The sequence below is a fragment of the Ciconia boyciana genome, chromosome 3 (assembly GCF_034638445.1).
Source record: "Ciconia boyciana chromosome 3, ASM3463844v1, whole genome shotgun sequence".
Classification (NCBI taxonomy): Eukaryota; Metazoa; Chordata; class Aves; order Ciconiiformes; family Ciconiidae; genus Ciconia; species Ciconia boyciana.
The window spans coordinates 92421020-92438683 of NC_132936.1; the positions used below are offsets into that span (position 1 = coordinate 92421020).

At 38.2% G+C, this 17664-nt stretch overlaps 1 protein-coding gene across 2 annotated transcripts; it reads left to right on the forward strand.

The window, feature by feature from the left end:
- Nucleotides 1-127: 127 nt before the first annotated feature.
- YIPF4 (Yip1 domain family member 4) lies at nt 128-16398 on the forward strand. Of its 2 annotated transcripts, XM_072856599.1 has the most exons (7): nt 132-373; nt 3997-4150; nt 7002-7173; nt 9377-9454; nt 11317-11430; nt 13787-15296; nt 15848-16398. In XM_072856599.1, the coding sequence occupies exons 1-6, from the start codon at nt 286-288 to the stop codon at nt 13922-13924; spliced, it is 744 nt and encodes a 247-aa protein (XP_072712700.1). In that variant the 5' UTR covers nt 132-285; the 3' UTR covers nt 13925-15296; nt 15848-16398. The 2 variants fall into 2 exon arrangements, with proteins under 2 accessions (XP_072712701.1, XP_072712700.1); XM_072856600.1 differs by lacking the exon at nt 13787-15296 and having other exon boundaries at nt 128-373.
- The last annotated feature ends 1266 nt before the right edge of the window (nt 16399-17664 follow it).

A 17664-nucleotide genomic window follows, 5' to 3' on the forward strand; every position in this document is an offset into this window, starting at 1 on the left:
GTCCAATCAGGAGAAGCTTTATACCGGAGTCGAAGTGACCTCACTCGCCGAGGCAGAGCCGGGGAGCCAGTCAGCATTGGCCCTGCGGCGGCCAATCACGGCGCGCCTTGCAAGCAGCCAATCGGAGGGGCGGTGTCGCTTGTTGTTGCCCTGTGAGGCGGCTGCGCTGTGAGCGTCGGGTGCCGGCCGCCGCCGTAGGAGGGATCCGGGGAGGCCCCAGGCCCTGGTGCCCGCTCGCCTCTCGCTGCCCTCACCGGCCCCGCAGCCTCTGCGGAGGGCGGGGAGATGCAGCCCCCGGGCCCTCAGCAGCAGCAGCCGCTCTACGCGCCCAGCAACGGGGACTTCACCTTTGTCTCCTCGGCAGACGCCGAAGGTGAGCGCGGGGCCGCGGTTGGGGCCGCTCTCGCTTTCCCGAGAGAAGGGCTCAGCCAGGCCCTGGGGGAGCGGGCGGCTCCCGTGCCGCTGAGGCAAGAGGTGCCTTCCTTGTCCTCCTCCCCCCGCCCCCGAGGTTGGTGGCGTGGCTGGGGGCGGAGCGGGGTGGCTGAGATGGCCGCGGTGGCCGCTGCCCTCGGGCCGCGGCTCCGGGACTCCGCTGCAGCAGGGTGCCGGGAGCGATGCTTAACGCGGGTGCGACCAGCTGCTTCATCCGTGTGGCGGAAGCACCTGCGCGGCAGAGCCGGCTGTGGTGCTCCGTTTCTCAGGTGCTCTGAAAGTCGTAATCCAGGTTGTGCCCGGCGACCTGACATAACCGTGGCAAGTGCTGTCACAGACCGCTTCTCTTCCCCACGTTGCTGGAAGCGCAGTTTGGTGTCTGTTGAAGATTGTACCGTATGTTCACGTTCGCTGTGGTGCTGTGCCAAGGTCTCGGTGCTGTGTCTCATTTCAGCACAGTAATGAGGGGGGAAAAAGAAGCCCTGTCTGTAGTTTAGGGGGTGGCCTGCTGCCTAACTGCTGCACAAATAGCTGTGGGGTACCAGCATGCCATGAAGATCTGCCTTAAGGCTGTGAAAATGAACATACAAGAATCAACATTGTGCTAACTTATTTTAATGGAGAATGACGTTTTGGGTTCTACCTATTTAAATGACAAGCATTCTACTTTATGTATGTATTTAGTTACTGTTGTAATTGTGGGTAGGGGTAGGGAATCACGTAAACCCTGACTCGTGCCCCACCCTGGAACAGAATTATTGAAGTGGAAAAACTACTGCAGAATGCCTGTTCTGTGGTGAACTTCCCAGTCCTTCTGACAAGGAATACTAATCAACAGGTACAATCTCAGCTTTGTTTTTTTGTTGTTGTTTTGTTTGTTTTGTTTTTCTTCTCTGTCTTAGCCTGAAAAAGGATCTACGTACCTCTGAATGGAAATTCTCTGGTTTACTGCTTGAAGTATTTGTTGAGCAATGCTGAACTCAGTCCAATACAGCCACCATTCCAGTAGGATGTGTTGAGATGGATTAGGCTCTGTGTTCTTTATGAACACAAGCAAGGCGTGATCTCCTGCCTGTTCAAGTATAGTCCTGTCTGCAAAGTGCTGCATAGACCTACCCTAACAAACAAAAACATAAGCAAAATTAAAGCAAAAGCTTGGTATTTCTAGATCAGAATGCTACATGTTGCAGTTTAATTTCTAGTTGTTTCCCAAATGAAATGAATCCATATGAAATATAAAAGTATAAGCTGTTTTATTTTCCTATCTTATTTCCATGAGAGGAAGGAGCTGTTTGTGGGGAAGAATGCTGGAGAGGTGTTCTCACTTAAGTGGACAGCTATAGTATAAACAACAGCCTGTTTTGGGGGGGGCAGGAGTTGCCTCTTGTACTGCTTTTTCAAAATTGAGAGCAAAGACTGTCTTGAAAGTTGGTTTTCCCCAGTGCCTCATTGAAATAAGGCATGTGAGATACCTCTGTTTTGCTTCTGTGGTGTTCTGCCTGAGACAGTAGCAGTGAAGGCACCCTAACTCTCGCTAGTGAGCATCAGAACCATCAATTCTTGGCAGATTCTTCAGCGCTCAGTTGTCCTGCTGTTAACCATCTCATTCAAAGCAGTTTGTAGAAGAGGGGGTGGCAGATTCTTTGTTCCTTGGTTTCTGCAGCTTTATGTCCTGGCTGAGGTGTCTTGCAAAATAGACTTAAGATCACGTTAATAGGTTTCATGATTAAAAAATATGGTTGTAGGTATTCACCAGTCATCAACTGCTAAATGGGGTCTTGGTAAATAAGACTTGTGTAGAAGCTTCCCTGCCTCAGGATGGATTGTCAGCTGTCACTGTGAAAGGAGACATAAATGGCTGGTTGGACTGTTATATTTGCTTGTTTTAACAGCCCCATCTGTGCACAAAGAGTAGCAAGAACCTCTCCTTGCAAAGCAGGGTTTTGTTGTAGGATAAACAAATATTTTTAAATGATAAAAGGGTCCCAGTGACAATAGAAGACTTCTGAGGCTTTCTCTACCTTGACGCCCAGGCATTAAGAATACACTTTTCTTTTTTCCTCCCTCTGTGAACAGCAGAAGGTGGCATTGCTTGTGTCTGGTGAGAGTAGTGTATGTGTGCTGATAGTTACAGAAGCAAAGAGAAATTCCTTCTTTAAGTTACAGTGATCTTTACAAGGATCCTGCGCAGATGGTGTTCCAAGAATCAAAGCAATGGATCATTAACTCTCATGATTTTGAAACGGTTGAAAAGCATTTATGAAGCTTAAATTTAAGCTTGAGTGGCCTAGCAAACTGATTTGGGAAGGAGAATTCTGTTAAATTAATTACGATACGGAGTGATCAGTGAACACTTCAGACATGCTGGCTGAAGACTTTGTGAGATTCTGTCAGTGTACAAATTTTGTTTGTATAAAACTACGTTGCATTTTGATAGAAGATGTCGCAAATGTAATCTACAAATATGGCCTGACTTGCTGCTGTGTATGTGTTTCAGAAATACTTGCTATAGCTAGGTGTTTTGGGAAATTTGTGCCTAGGAACTTTTTTTGTGTGAAGAACACACAACAATGGAAAGGCAAAATAAGATTTATTTTTTTTTGGTGAAGCAAAAAGGTGTTAGATGAGAAGGGAGTTTTAGTGTCTCAATATATTTGTAATAAGGTTTGTACAAAAAATTTACATGTTTCTGTTTGGATTTTTCCTTTTTAGCAAATAATGGAAATCCATCATTTCATAAAGGAATAATTATTCCCCTCTTCTATATTTTTTTTCTTTCTTCAAGTTGCTTTATATATTTGCAGTTACTATTTTGTGTTTTTCATCTGTATATAACTGAATACAATGAGAAAATAAAATTAGCATTTATTGGTGACTTTGACACAGTCAGAACATACATAAATTGCTCTTTGTTTTGTTTAGTACTGTGGCAGAGCGAGATCATAGTTTATTGAAGAGAACTCCTTGTATCTCTTCGTATTGGCTGGAGCCTAAGGATCTCTGATAGTATTATTTTTCTAACAGTTTCACTTGTATGAAAGGCAGGCTACAAATGAAAACATCTACAAATGTTTTCCTTTTATGAAAAATTGGACATAAAAGCAGAGAATGGTTTTTGGCTGAAACAGTGTCACTGTGCAGGAATGGGCCCCAAAACAGGTATAGTATGGTCAGCAAAAAAATGGTAAATAATCCACAACTTACAATATGATAAGACTTTCATTAATTAACTCCTTTTATGCCTTTAAATGGTTAATGATAAAGCACAAATTGAAGCCTTTCTGTCATACCATAACACTGTGTCATCAAAACAAGAGTTCCATGTAGAAGCTAAAACTTGGTAATTTGAGACATAAACCAACATTGTTACTATTGCGTTAAAACCAGAAGTTCCCTTTCAAATTATGTTAAAGTATAATTTTATTCTATAACTTTGAATACTTCATGGTGATGACCAGCACATGTAGCTTTATATGCCTGTTGTTTATCTTCCAGTACCCTTGAAATCAAATGGCTTTTGGCAAGACATAAAAAGGTATATCTTTCTCTCCCTTTTTCTCTAAGATCTTAGTGGCTCCATAACAACTCCAGATGTTAAGCTGAATCTTGGAGGAGAATTCGTCAAAGAATCTACTGCAACTACATTCCTAAGACAGAGAGGGTATGGCTGGCTTCTGGAAGTGGAAGATGATGACCCAGAAGATAACAAGCCACTCCTGTATGTCATAATTATTTTTGCATATCTATCTTTATTAGCTGTGCAGGAAAAACAAACAACTTGTAACCTCTCAAATTGTCCCCCAGCCTTTTGCTGTGACTAGAATTCTGTTTGACAAATTACTTGACCAATGAGTGTTTTCTGGTGCAGGAATGAAAATATTATGTTTCTCATTATGGGTTTTTATTTTTAGTGTAAAAGAGAGGCTTGTTATTCATGGTGGGGGAGGAAGGAAGGAAGGAGGAGGAAGTAAAATCCAATTTTATTAATCTCTATAAGTATAAAGATTTTATGGCTTTTCTGCTTTTATCTGTTGATCTTGTAATGGTTTAAAAAATAAGATTGTATTCTTTCTGTCTTTTGCACTGATGTTGCGAGTTTTTTAATGCTGTCAAAGAATCAGAGGCTAAGACAGTCCTGTGGAAAGATTAATGTTAAGTAAATCTAAGTAAATTCTGTCAGTTACTCTAAAGTAAATGCATGGTGAGTCATGCTTATTACAGCAGGGTTGCTAGAAGCAAAGTAGCACAAGCTTTATAATCTTTGATGCTATCTAATATTATAAAGCTAGATTAAAAGGGTGTTAGTGTTGAAAGACAAAAACATCCTTAGAACTGAAAATCGCTGCATCTCTTGTTCTGTTCGCAGAAACGTGGTTGGCTGAAGAAAGCTTGTATCTTAAGGTTACTACGCTGTGAGTCAGGCAGCCTGGCTCTTAGTCCTTGTTCTGCACCTAAGCAACTTCATTCTCAGTGTTTTCTTGTGTGAATTAAAGATAATGATGCTTTAAAAAAAATGGAGTGAGTAGGAGAGTACTCTGGAGAACTCAAATGAGAGTGCTGGGAGAGAACAGATGTCTGGAGAGCTTATAATGAAACTGCTACTTGAAAAGTACTTTCAAGGGGGCAGAAGTAGCTCCTTGTGTGAATAAGTCTGTTCTGCAAACCTCTAACTCTAATTAAGAAGCAGAATGGTGTACTGAGGTGACAACACAGGAATTCCCTCTTTTGTGTAACTTTTTATACCACAAACCCTGAGTTTGTGATTCAAAGACAGCTAGGTGTTCTAAGCTGATGATTGCTGGAAGTGAGGAGAACATGCCAGGGAAATGACCAGTTTGTGGCAAATAGGATTAATATAACCATCCTGACAGAGAAGACCTTAATCTGACTCAAGTAGCAGTTTTTATGCAGTTCTGATTATTCCCAAAACATGTGCTGTAATGAAGCCTTGTAACCTGAATCCTACTAAGGATTTAAAGAATAGCAGCCAGCTGAGGGAAGTTCACCAATGTGGTGCTACCATGCAAGCGTTTTCCTCAATAGAGTGAGGATTTTTTTTTTCTTTCTCATTGGACAGCCTTACACCAGACACTTGTTTCCTGTTACAGCTGCCATCACATCTTAGGTGAGGTAGCTGTCAGCTTCATGCAAAAGACAGTTTATTCACGTGAGAAACTGTCAGAAGACCTAGGTGATGACAAAGAATTCTTTCCAGATGGGAAATATTTGTATTACACAATCTTCAAAGTAAAACATAGGAATGTTACATTCTGTTTAGATAAATGGAGGAAAATAGATGCTTCTAGTCTACTCCTTAGATTCAGGGATGTTTTAAAGAACAATTTTTGTTATTTAGTCACAGGTTAGTAATACCAATTCTGAAATAGCTTCAGTAATAGCAATCCTGAAATTGCCTTGAGAGACTCAATGAGCAGTATTTAATTTTTTTTAAAGAGAAATTGTGGTGAATCATGTCTTTGCATTTATTTCTTGCTTCAGCTTTTCTGAGGAAAAAGCCATAAATCAAAGCCTTGTACAAAACTCTCATAACCGGACTTAGGACATGATTCTACATTTTTCTCCGCTGTGCTCTTAAATGTAGAGCAGAGGGATATCTGCTGGGAAGTCTCTTGCAACTCGTCAGAGCTCCTCAGTCATGACTACATAAGGAAAACACTAGCGTACAGTTTTGTCTTAAGGTTCCACGCATAAACTTAAGTAGAATTGCCCATTACTTGGAAAGTCTGCTTCCTTCCCCTTATGCTAGGACGATCAGGACAAGATGTCCCAGTTATGAGCCTGCTATGCAGAAGAATCTTCTGGTCAATTTGTAGCTGCTTACAGATAGCTTGCAGCAGGGAGTGGAGAAGGTGATTAGAGAAGAGCAAGATCTGTTGATAGAATTTATTGGTAGTTTAATTGGCTTTTATTTATTTTTACCCATGTTGAAACAAGCCAGTAATTAAACAATTGGCATAAACTGATCTGCTGAAAACTACTGTTGTTGAAGCAAGTTAAACACCATTTTATTTTTAAAAATTGGTTTTACCTGATGTATTTTGAATGGTTTAGGATTAGTGAATGTAAAGATGTTCTTTCTTGTTGAATTTGAAATAAAATGTTTCTATAATGAGTGTGCTCATGGCAAACTGCTCAGCATAGGAATACACAGACATCCTACTTTTGCGTATGCACGTCTTTGACTTTTAAGTAGTTACTGGTATGAATGTCATGTGTTCCTGTATGTCAGAAAATAGATCTACTGTCTTCATGTAGACTGTTAGGGTATGTTGTGTATGTAGGTATGTGTTTTCTAGTCTCAGTCATGTAATTGATTTTTTGAATAATTAAATATATCTAACTGTGTCACACCAGTTACTGAATGTGGGATGAAGGTATGGTGTTGCTTTGTTGTGGACAAACTGCTCCTTTGCTATGGCTTCAGAAAGCCTTACTGGTGATGGGAGACTTGCTCTATAAACCTACTGTTTGCCCCCGAACTTACTTTTTTTAATGCTCTGTTTCGTTACTGTGGTGTATAGTAATGCTCTCTTGCTTTACAATTTCAGGGAAGAACTCGACATTGATCTGAAGGATATTTACTACAAAATTCGATGTGTGTTGATGCCTATGCCATCTCTTGGGTTCAATAGGCAGGTAGTGAGAGACAATCCAGACTTTTGGGGTCCTCTGGCAGTTGTCCTCTTCTTCTCAATGATTTCATTATATGGACAATTTAAGGTAGGTATAAGCCTTCTACCTAAAAAGAAATCTAAACTAAATTTGGGGACATGATTGCTAAGCAATTTGCATTCTTATATAGGTAGCAAGTCTCTTCCTCACATACTAATGTGAGGCATTTCAAATGCTGTTTCTCAAGTTAATATGTAGAAAGACAGCAGTAAGAAATGTATTAAATAGCCCACGGATAAGTTAATCATGACAAAATGTCAGGTTTGGTTTTATATAGTAGAACAAAGGAAAGATGTGGTTTCTAGAGGGAACAGATTGATAGTAATGGGTTTATAGTCATATTAGTGAATCATTCCATTTTAGTTGTGACCTTTTGTTAATGTACTCTTTATTACTGAAAAATGTTACCAAAGAACATTTGTTTGGATGCCATGAATTTTAATTTCCTGACAAATAAAGCTACTTGTTTAATTCATACTATGTCACCAATGTTATCTGGTATATTTAATCTTCATTAGTACCATTTGCTATTTTGTCCTCCCTGCTCAGTTACAATCAAATAACTTTCCTCTGGTCAATAGACTTTTTCCATAATTACTTTTGAACTCTAGGGTGAATAGCTATTCAGAGGCTTTGTGCAGATTTAATTGGCCTCCATAAACACCGTTAGCTTTTTTCTTTATGTTCAAATTGAAATACAGAAGTGGTATCATTTATAGTCATAATTTGAATGTAAGCCCAGGTGATCCTGCTTCAGAAATCTTTATGACTATATGTGTAGTTACAGTTGTTTTCAATACAATGTAGTATAGCAGTAAGCCAAATGCAAAGTAACAGAATGTGCTTATGCAAGGATTTTTGTGAATGGTGAAATAAAATTATTCCCTTTGCAACCTCTGGCTTCCATACAGTGTACCAAATGCTGACTAAGAACTCACTCTTGGTATCTTGTTCCTATGAGACTTGAAGTGAGTAGTCTAAAGCACTGTGTTATTCAAGTGGACCACTTAGCTGTCTCCTAGGCAAAGCAAGGACCATTTCTTGATCCCATGACAGATGAACTACCTTCTGTAGTTTGTGTACCTGCTGTACATGAACAGTAGGTCTAACGTTTCTTTGGAGTGGTGGATTTACCATACAGATGTAAGAGTGTTGTATATGTGTGAGGAGGGAAAGCTAGTAGCTAGCAACAGGATGACTGACAGCAGCTAGACTAGATGAACTGAATGGTGGGCTGTAAGCTGGAGAGACATGAGCATTCCTGCTCTAAGATTTTAATCTGGTCCTCTTCTTTTAGACAGTGGAAGAAAGGAGGAAGTAAAAGGAGGCCATGCACTATTTTCATGAATAGCATAAAGCCGTTATCTTAATTTCTTGAAGTGGTGCTGTGTGTTTTATCTGTTTTTAAATGTAAAGAAAAATAATCTCCTATTTGCTGCTTCTGTGAATCTGGAACTTTCAATTAAGCAAAAAAGTTGAACTGAGTACTAACTTCACTTTTAAGTGTAGCCATTGTACATTTGGAAATACAGAGACTGGACTGATGTTGTTTCCCTCTAAAAAGGTATTTCAAAAGGGAGAGCTTCACTTCTAATCCTCTCAGTGCCTCAACTCCAAGAATAGCTAAGTTACTTTGAAGGTTCTGTTAAGCCTGAGAATGATTTTAAGATTTCTTCTTCAGTTTAAGAGCAGACCAATGAAAGAAGCAAGAAAAAATAATTACAGACTTTCTCCCAGGAGTCTGGGGCTGTTTCTTAAGGTATAATCATCAAGTTCTACTGAGAGTTACGTCTTCTTCTGAATGTTCTCAGTTTGAGTAAAGAATAAAGTGGCGTCTTTATGGATGAAAGAAGCAAAATTCCAACTCCTTGTAGTGGTTGGGCTGATTTTTAAAAACTGAGCCTACCTTTTGTAATAGGCGGGATGTGAAGACATTTAGCTAGGGTGGACTTAGCTTTAGTTTTAACTAAACCCTTCCTACTCTGATACAATATTACAGTACTTACAAAACACATTACATGTGCATTCCATGTTCACCAAACTTACCATTAATGTGATTCTGTAAATGTAACCTCTGAATTTTATTTTCAAGTTGCATTGTGAGACTAAGTAAAACTACTCTTGCCGCAATTCAGAATTCAGTTTTGCATAATAAAATCCTTGACTGCAGTGAAAGTGATTAATAGAAATGAGTTTTCCTTTCTCGCAATGGAAATGATTAATATAAATTAATTTTTCTTTATCTCTTAAGGTTGTTTCTTGGATTATAACTATTTGGATATTTGGATCCTTGACAATTTTTTTACTGGCCAGGGTTCTTGGAGGAGAAGTAAGTACCTGTATGCAAAAAGGACATAGAGGGAGGTAATGTAAAGTGACTTGGCTACATTTTTCAGTAGTAGTTGGGTTTTCTTGGTGCTTGGCTTTGGACCTTGTAGCCAACTAAGAATGGATGCAGTTGGTAAGCATCATGTCTACATTTCAGGTTCTTGGCCTCCAAAATAAAATCTAAAATACAGGGATTGTCAGCTAATATTTTTGTGCGATGGATGGCACACTGGATGTGATAAACAATCTGGAAATTTGTACTATGAATCCCAGAAGTTCTAACGGGTGCCTGTGATCCAGAACTGAAGTCCATTCTTGAGGGACAAGTGCTCTCAATTTTTTGGTCACTGGGCTAAATGGGACCCTTTCTCCTCCTTTGCACTGCTCTTGCACTGCCCTTTATTTAAACTGTTTTTTTTTTTAAATGGGGCTAACAGCAGTTGTATAATGTCCTTGTGGGTAGAGCACTTACCGGTGTTTGCCTTCATTCTTGGCTTGATGCAGTTCAAACTCATTAAAAGGATGAAAGCCAGTGCATGTTCTTCAACTGCAAAGCCAATTGAAATTCTGGCCTACATCCCTCCCTCCAGCTGCTTGTACCAGCAGGGTTGGAATAGCTGTTTGAGCTGTTTACAAATTGAGTCACTAAATGGTTCAGGTGCAAACAACAAAAAATTACTTAGTGAGGCCCACGGACAGCTACAGCGGAATGTTCAGGAAGGTAGAAACTTCTTAAAATGCTTCTGCAGCATAAAATACATTGAACTGTGTTGTGAAGAACTAAATATTCAGTGATACTTGATTTTTATATTTTTACTATGCATCTTGCATTAATGATGAATTAGTGTTGCAGATTTCCTACATTATTTACCCTTACTTTAATTTTTTTAGATTTCCCTTTTAATCATAATCGCTAGAGTCTTCTTGTGTGAACACTGTTTTGAAAGAAAAAGCTTTTATAAATGTGATTGCATGGGTTTTCTGCATACCAGCATAATCCATATGCCCTTAAATCAATCTGGTTTGTGTCTCAAAATGTGAAATTATCAGAATGTATAAACTGGGGAGAAAGTATAGGTCTGCAGAGTTCAGTGTGAAAGATCAACAGCCACAAGAGATTGCTTGCAAGATGGTCACTTTTCTTGCCACTGCTTTTCCTGTTAAATCCAAGAAGCCTAGCTGGGCCCAGTTTCAAATGTAGTAGGGGAAAATTAGACATTTTAATCCCCATGAAGCTGAAAAAAGTTATGGAAATACTTTGAACAAATCTGTTTAAGATGGTCATAATAAATTTAAACTGGAAATCAGAAGACTTCTGTGACTTAGAGGGATCAGGTTCTAGGTCTTCCAGTGACACCAAAAGCATTGATGTACTTTATGAATTTATTTATGTATAATGGATATGAGTATGTTAATGCAGAATATTATCTCTTTACTGCTTGTGACAGCTGGGACTACAGCTGATGACTAAGAGGTCTGTTGTAGTTCTGTGCTCTTCAGTATCGTTTGTATGCTCCGTGGAGAGTGGCAGTTGAGAACCACTTAGGGTGGAACATGAAAATGTGAGGGGTGGGTGGAATTACATATTTTAACCTTTGTAAATACTTCCCTTGGAAGTGATAAAATTGTCATTTACAGTGTTAAAAAAAAGACAACACATCTCTAAGAACTGAATTATTAATTACAAAATTCTAGGGGGTAGCATACAAAAACAATTTTCATACTAGCAAGCTTCCTTGAGCTGAAATTTCATGAATACCAAACACATTATCGCTATTCGTGCTGTTATAACAAGATCAGATTGTATTTGGTGACAAAGATTGAGTACTAAAAAGCTTGTTTTTATGTGCTTGAAAATTTCAGGTTGCTTATGGCCAAGTTCTTGGTGTGATAGGATATTCCCTACTTCCCCTCATTGTCATAGCACCTGTACTTTTGGTGGTTGGATCATTTGAAGTTGTTTCTACCCTAATAAAAGTAAGTTCAGTGTCATCTATTGAGAATTGTTTACAGTTATTTTTAAGTCACTTTCCTAACACTTCAAGTATTAATCTGGACAACATAATTAATTCAGGACAACATAACGATGTGTCAGAATATTCAGAACTACAACATGAGCTCTCTGATCCTTTTGGTTAGCATGGTGGACATGACTGCTAAGCGAATTCTGTTTTAAATGTTTCTTTTGAGTACTTGGGGATATACAGTGCTGCTGCTGTAACACCACCTGTTGTTACCAGGTTAGCTTCTGTTTAAGTATTTTGCTGTGCTACAGTAGTTGCATTAAAATAAATAGGATTATCATTTTGAGAAGAGGATGCATAATTAAGCCTCAAAATGAAGAATCTGAAAATAAGCTGTTCTGTCCCTTCCTCCATCATCCAGTTTATTTTTAGTTACTGCAGCATGAATATGATGTCAGTCATTGTTCTGAGACCTTCCCATAGTGGTAGCAGTACAAAGCTCTCAATACCCTTTGCAGAGAAGGTAAGTATTGTTCTGATTTTACAGATGTGGAATGTAAGGCACAAAGCAAGAATAACTTGCCTGATACCACCTGCTGTTGGACACCTTTCATGAAACTAGCAACGTTCCCCGATAGATCCCAGAACTACATAACGTTCTTGAACACTTCCAGTACTTCTTAAAACCCTTTTAGGTAGCCTGGGAAGTTATTGCTGAGCTTTTGGAAACGTTGACTGAGAAAATTCTGTTACTAGCTAAGCTGTATGCTTTTTGAGTTCTCGTTCTGTTGATTTGATTGATTTCTGTCCTTTTAGCTTGCTGGTGAACAGGATAATTGAAGTACAACTAAAGTGTATGATAAATAACAAAATTGCTGTGTTTGCAATTTGATAACTTGCAATTACTATTAAGTGACACAGTCAGAAAGCAAATCATTAACTTGCCAGTTAACTAATATATAACTTGAAAATAAATATATGTTAATGAAACCTCTGTTACTTGATTTCTACTAATAGTCTTACATTAACTTCGGGGCAAATCTGTGCAAGGTTCTTAACTTTACAGCATTAGTGTGAAAATGCAGGACAAGCCCCACATGGCCAAAAGTACTTATGCTGTGACAAGTATGGCTTCTTATGTCTTGAGAGCTCTGTGTTTGGGGAAGTATTTCACAGTCCTAAAGTTGGGGAACTTACAGTGAAATAGTGAAATTCCAGTCAGTTCTTTTCTAGTTGCAATCAGTGAAGTAATGCACCTCGATTGTTTTAATTGCTGCAATTTTCCTCATGTATCTTAGGGAATTCAGTCATGATCTTGATTGTCCTTCTTGTCCATCTCTGCAGTCCCGGGTTAGGCAGCAAAAACAGAAGTATGCAATCGCATGCACTTTTTTTTTATAATGGCAGTTGAATGGGCCACGTAATCCCTCAAGGGGTTTCAGCTCCTCTGACAGAACTGTGGAAAAAGGTCTTTGCTGGGATCCAATTATGTCTGCCCTCTTTGGTCTTGTGCTTTGCAGAAAATTACAGTGTTTTTGCATGCCACTCACTTCAAGTATTTTTCCCTTTTTATTAATATTCAAGGTGCTGCTAAAGGATAATAATGTCTGATTACTTTTTGCTATAACCTTGTTAGTTTTGAGGTTTGAGTCAAGTTCCCTGACCTCAAGACTTTTTTTTTTAAAGTATGCATGCTAACTTCATATAACATGGTAGATATTCATAGGTAATGTTACTTTCTACCAGTCTCGGTTCTTTCTTAACTTAGTAAGCAATATAGTCTTTGATACAGATTGTATTTTCGCAAGCTTCTTGCTGCACCTGAAAGGAATAGGAATGTGAGGTTCAGTTACCTTGAGGTGGGGGCACCATAATTAAAGAAAAGCTTATGAGCCAGATGAATCCTGAAATTAAATAATGGTAATTTAAACCCTCTGGTATATATTGTAGGAGGAAGAGTCAAGCATAGGAACTCTTATCCTTAAAGAAAGGGAGGGGTTAATAGTTGGGGGCAGTCAAAGTAGACAGAAAAGTTATTAATCCAGTGAAGTTTCAAATTATCAGTGTATGTAAACTTACGGCTTGCTTTATGGTATCTATATCTTACATTAGTGAAAGCTTACTGTAGATCCTTAGCTGCTCACTTCAGTAAAAAGTCTCAAAAAAAATAACATGCCTATTTGTTAAATACTTCTCTAAACTTTAATGAAAATGCATAGTGTATTTTTCTGTGTGTATGTGTGGAATTCTCCCCCCCAAATTCTTTTTGGGGGGTTCCTTTTTAATTGAGAGAAGAACTAATTTTTATCTTGGTATTTGGAGAGATTTTCTTGGGGTATCAGCTAAGACTGTTCATCTTCTTTTTTCAGTTGTTTGGAGTCTTTTGGGCTGCATACAGTGCTGCATCATTACTAGTTGGAGAAGAATTCAAGACCAAGAAACCCCTTCTAATTTATCCAATCTTTTTATTATACATTTATTTTCTGTCCTTGTACACTGGGGTGTGATCTAGTGCAAGATGTGGCCAGAAACCATATTTTAGTCACTTGCAGACCGATAATGTGTAAGATTAAGGAGGCTGGAGATAATACAAGTGACTGTTTTGTATCCAGTTGTCAAGATGTTTTAAGATCGAAGAGCATATTTGTGTATATTATTTAATGAAGCAATTGTAGCTATATAGATTTGTATCAAAGTTCTAGGTTTGTTTAAGACTCTTCAGATTTTAATGAACAAAATAAAAGAACCTTGTGTTTTATAAGAAAGTGTAGCAAAAACATAACTCAATACCTGTGCCAAAAGCACTAGGACCAGATTACTATAGTTGCGGAGAAAAATGAGAAGTTAACTGTAACAATCTCAAAGTGCAATTTTTCTTTTGAGCTTAAATATAGCTGGCTTTTTTGGCACAGCAAATTCTGTAGATAATATATATTTATGAAACAGTCCTGATTGTTCACAGAATAGTCTGTATAATCAAGACATGAAGATACTACTTTTAATTTAGTGCCTCAATTACTTTGATTTGGCTATTGAGTTTTTATAAATTCCAATTTGTTTTCAAAACATGTATATACTGTGTATTTTGTATCTATGGCTTGTGTGTAGCGTAAATACTCCTTGGTTAAGGATGTATATTGGGTTTTTAAAAATTGAAGATACAAGTATTTGAAGTCTTCATTTACTATCTCTGACCAAAGGAGCAAGATATTTACTGTGTGAGATAATTGCATATTTAGAGAATCAAATTATTTTACTTAAAAGTATAAATTTACAAAGAAACGGGTGAACACCTTTCTCAACTGTAGTACTGGCTTAATGTTGGAGAAAAAAGATGATCAAATTTGTGTGATCTCTAAACAATGTTATTTTATGATGACAAAATAAAAATAATGCTTCCCTAACTATGTTCTACAACATCTTGCTCTGTCTTGCTTTTAATAGCATGGTATTTAACACGCATCCATCCCCCCCCCCCCCCCGAGTTCTATTAATTCCTTGTAAAGAGAAATAAGATTTGTAAGGCCAGATTCTCCCTCCACTAAATAAGGCAGAATTACAGCCTTAGTAACAATTACAGTCTTGCTAATTTTGACTAAGGATTATGTAATAATGTGATGACATGTTAAATATTTCCTGTGTGCTGTGTTGATTGCTTATGTAATGGTCCTTATGGTAATGTTTCTTCACAAGGGAAGTCCACTGAAGTTCACTTTGCACAGTACTAACTTAGGCATCTGCAATCATCAGTATTTAGTTTTGCCAAATGGATCTTAAGTTTCTTAATTTTTTTTTTTTTGTAACAGGAAAAAAGCATTCCCCATGTTTTTTGTTTTGGTTTTTTTTTTTGTGCTACAAATAAAAATCAACCATGACAAGGTAATAGCAAGGGCTGTCTTTGATCCCTGATGGATGTATTTCCTTATCAGAACTGTCGTTTTGCAGCTTTTTAGACTGTGTAACTTGCCATTTTAGTAACTTATTTGTACTACTCATTACTGATGCAAAATATATATTTAAATTCCAGCTCTACCACAAACCTTTAGCTTATTCAGTCTGCTTTTCTGGCTGATGCTTGTGTTGGTTTTAAACAGAACTACTTTACAATTTATGTCCAGCATCAACTTTATGTAGTATTCTAGCTTGTAATACATTAAAGGAGGAAAAACTGGTAGAGTGATTGACTTTTCACCTGATTTTTGAGTTCTGCAGAAGTTCTCGTGGAGTTACTGCAGAGTCATACTAAACCAATGACACCAGCAGCTTAGTACTTCTCTGCAAGTGTTTTGTGAGCATTCATACCACATTCTAAAAAAAAAAAAGGCAATTATAGTGTATTAAAAAAAAAAGGCATGTTAGCTTTGGAATCTTGCATGATAATCTATCTGGTCTTCTCTCTTTTTCATGACTTATATTTTTTTTTTTAACAGGAATATCCAACTAGTCTTAGAAGACTGAATCCAGACCCTGTGAATACATGTTTAACTAACATCACCACAAACATTTAGGTTTCTAGGCTGTCAGAGAGCTTTAAGTTTAGTTCCTCTTTGCATAGCTGTTCATTAGATGTCCATAGTGGATCCTGTGCATCTGAAATGACTGTGAATATTCAAAGGATGCAAGAATGTTCTATTTAATCTCCAAATATCTTAATTTTCTCTATACTAATGTTCTGTGAAATTTATAGTTGCAATTTTAACTGTTCCTTTCCACAGACTTGGCACATGTGTAATATGCAAAGTAGATATGCACTTAACATGGTACATATTTTGTACACAATTGCAGATTTGCACCTTTTAATCTTAGTATCTCTAGGTCACCTTTTGCATATGCTGTGCAAGAAATATGTACAAACAGCTCTCAAATGGTTCTGATAGTTTGTAATAACTTTGCATTCAACAAACTCATATTTTTAGATGAGGTATGTGTGTAAATACAAGATGTATTTTATAAAAATTTTGAATTAAACTTGTTGACAGAATGTATGAAGCTCATTTATATTTACTGAATTAAGACTCATCTGTATGCCTATACATGCCATCAATCTCAGGCTTTGAGGCTATAAATAGCTATTTTTATATATATATATATATATACACACACACACTACTTCTGTCTGTCAAAACTGGAAACTTGGAGCACATCCATCTAGCAGAAAGTTCCCTTTCCAAGATGCAACAGCTTATTTCAAGGTAGAGACATGGGTAGCATACCTTAATAATGAGACATGCTCTTTGGACAATCTTCTCTATAGAGCAGCTAGACATGTACACCTGTACATATCTTTCTCCCTCTTCTACCCATCAGACATACTCTTGTTGATTATCAGAAAAATTATACCTACTTGAAAAGTGTATGAAAGCAATTACTTTGATGTGGAGACAACATCCAGCTTCAGATCTGCTTTAAGTGTTGTCACTACCCTTACTGGTCTTTAATGTTTCGCTTGAAGTAGTGCAGCAAGCTTAAAAGCTGCTTATTTTGCTCTTAGGACAATTTTGATTAGCCTGGGTGGCATACATACCCATGTGGTTTTGGGTTTTTGTTGTTTTTTTTTTCTTTACACAGACACTATTTCGTAAATCGCTTTCCTGCTACAGCAGCCTGTGTTAATTTGGGTCTTTCTAATAAAAACACTCCTCTGTAGGAAACCACGTTATATTTGAAACTTCTTTATATTTAAGACCATCAGTAGCCTAAAAGCTTTCTCAAATACTTTAGCAGAACATGCTACTTAGATAAAAGAATGCCTATAGGTAGTCTTCGCTATACAAGCTGTTCTTCCAGTGGGCAAAAGGGGAAAATCTCAACAATACAAAAGGTTTTATTATACTTATGTCATTTTTGAAGCATGGTGAATACTGCTTCAGAACAAAATGCTTTCAGGGCTAGAATGTCTCCATCCCTACATTTTGGGGTAAAAAAAACCCACAAGGAGTTCAGGCCGGAACCGTGTGTACCTACAGACACATGCACAACGCGCGTCCCCCCCCCCGCCCCCGGCGGCCAGCGATGCTCTTCGCAGGGCCCAGTTTATTCTGAAAGGAAGCCGCAGCAGGCTAGCGCTTTGGCTTTTTCAGTTGGTACCAAAGCTGGAAGGAACTTAATTAGGGGCTCTCTCACATCACTCCTCAAGTACAAAAAGAAAACCAGTCTCAGAGCCAGGGTATGAAAAGTACATCCCCACTCCGGTTTCCCCGAGGAGGAAGGCGGCAAACGCGCTCCCCCGCTTATGACCCAGTTTCTG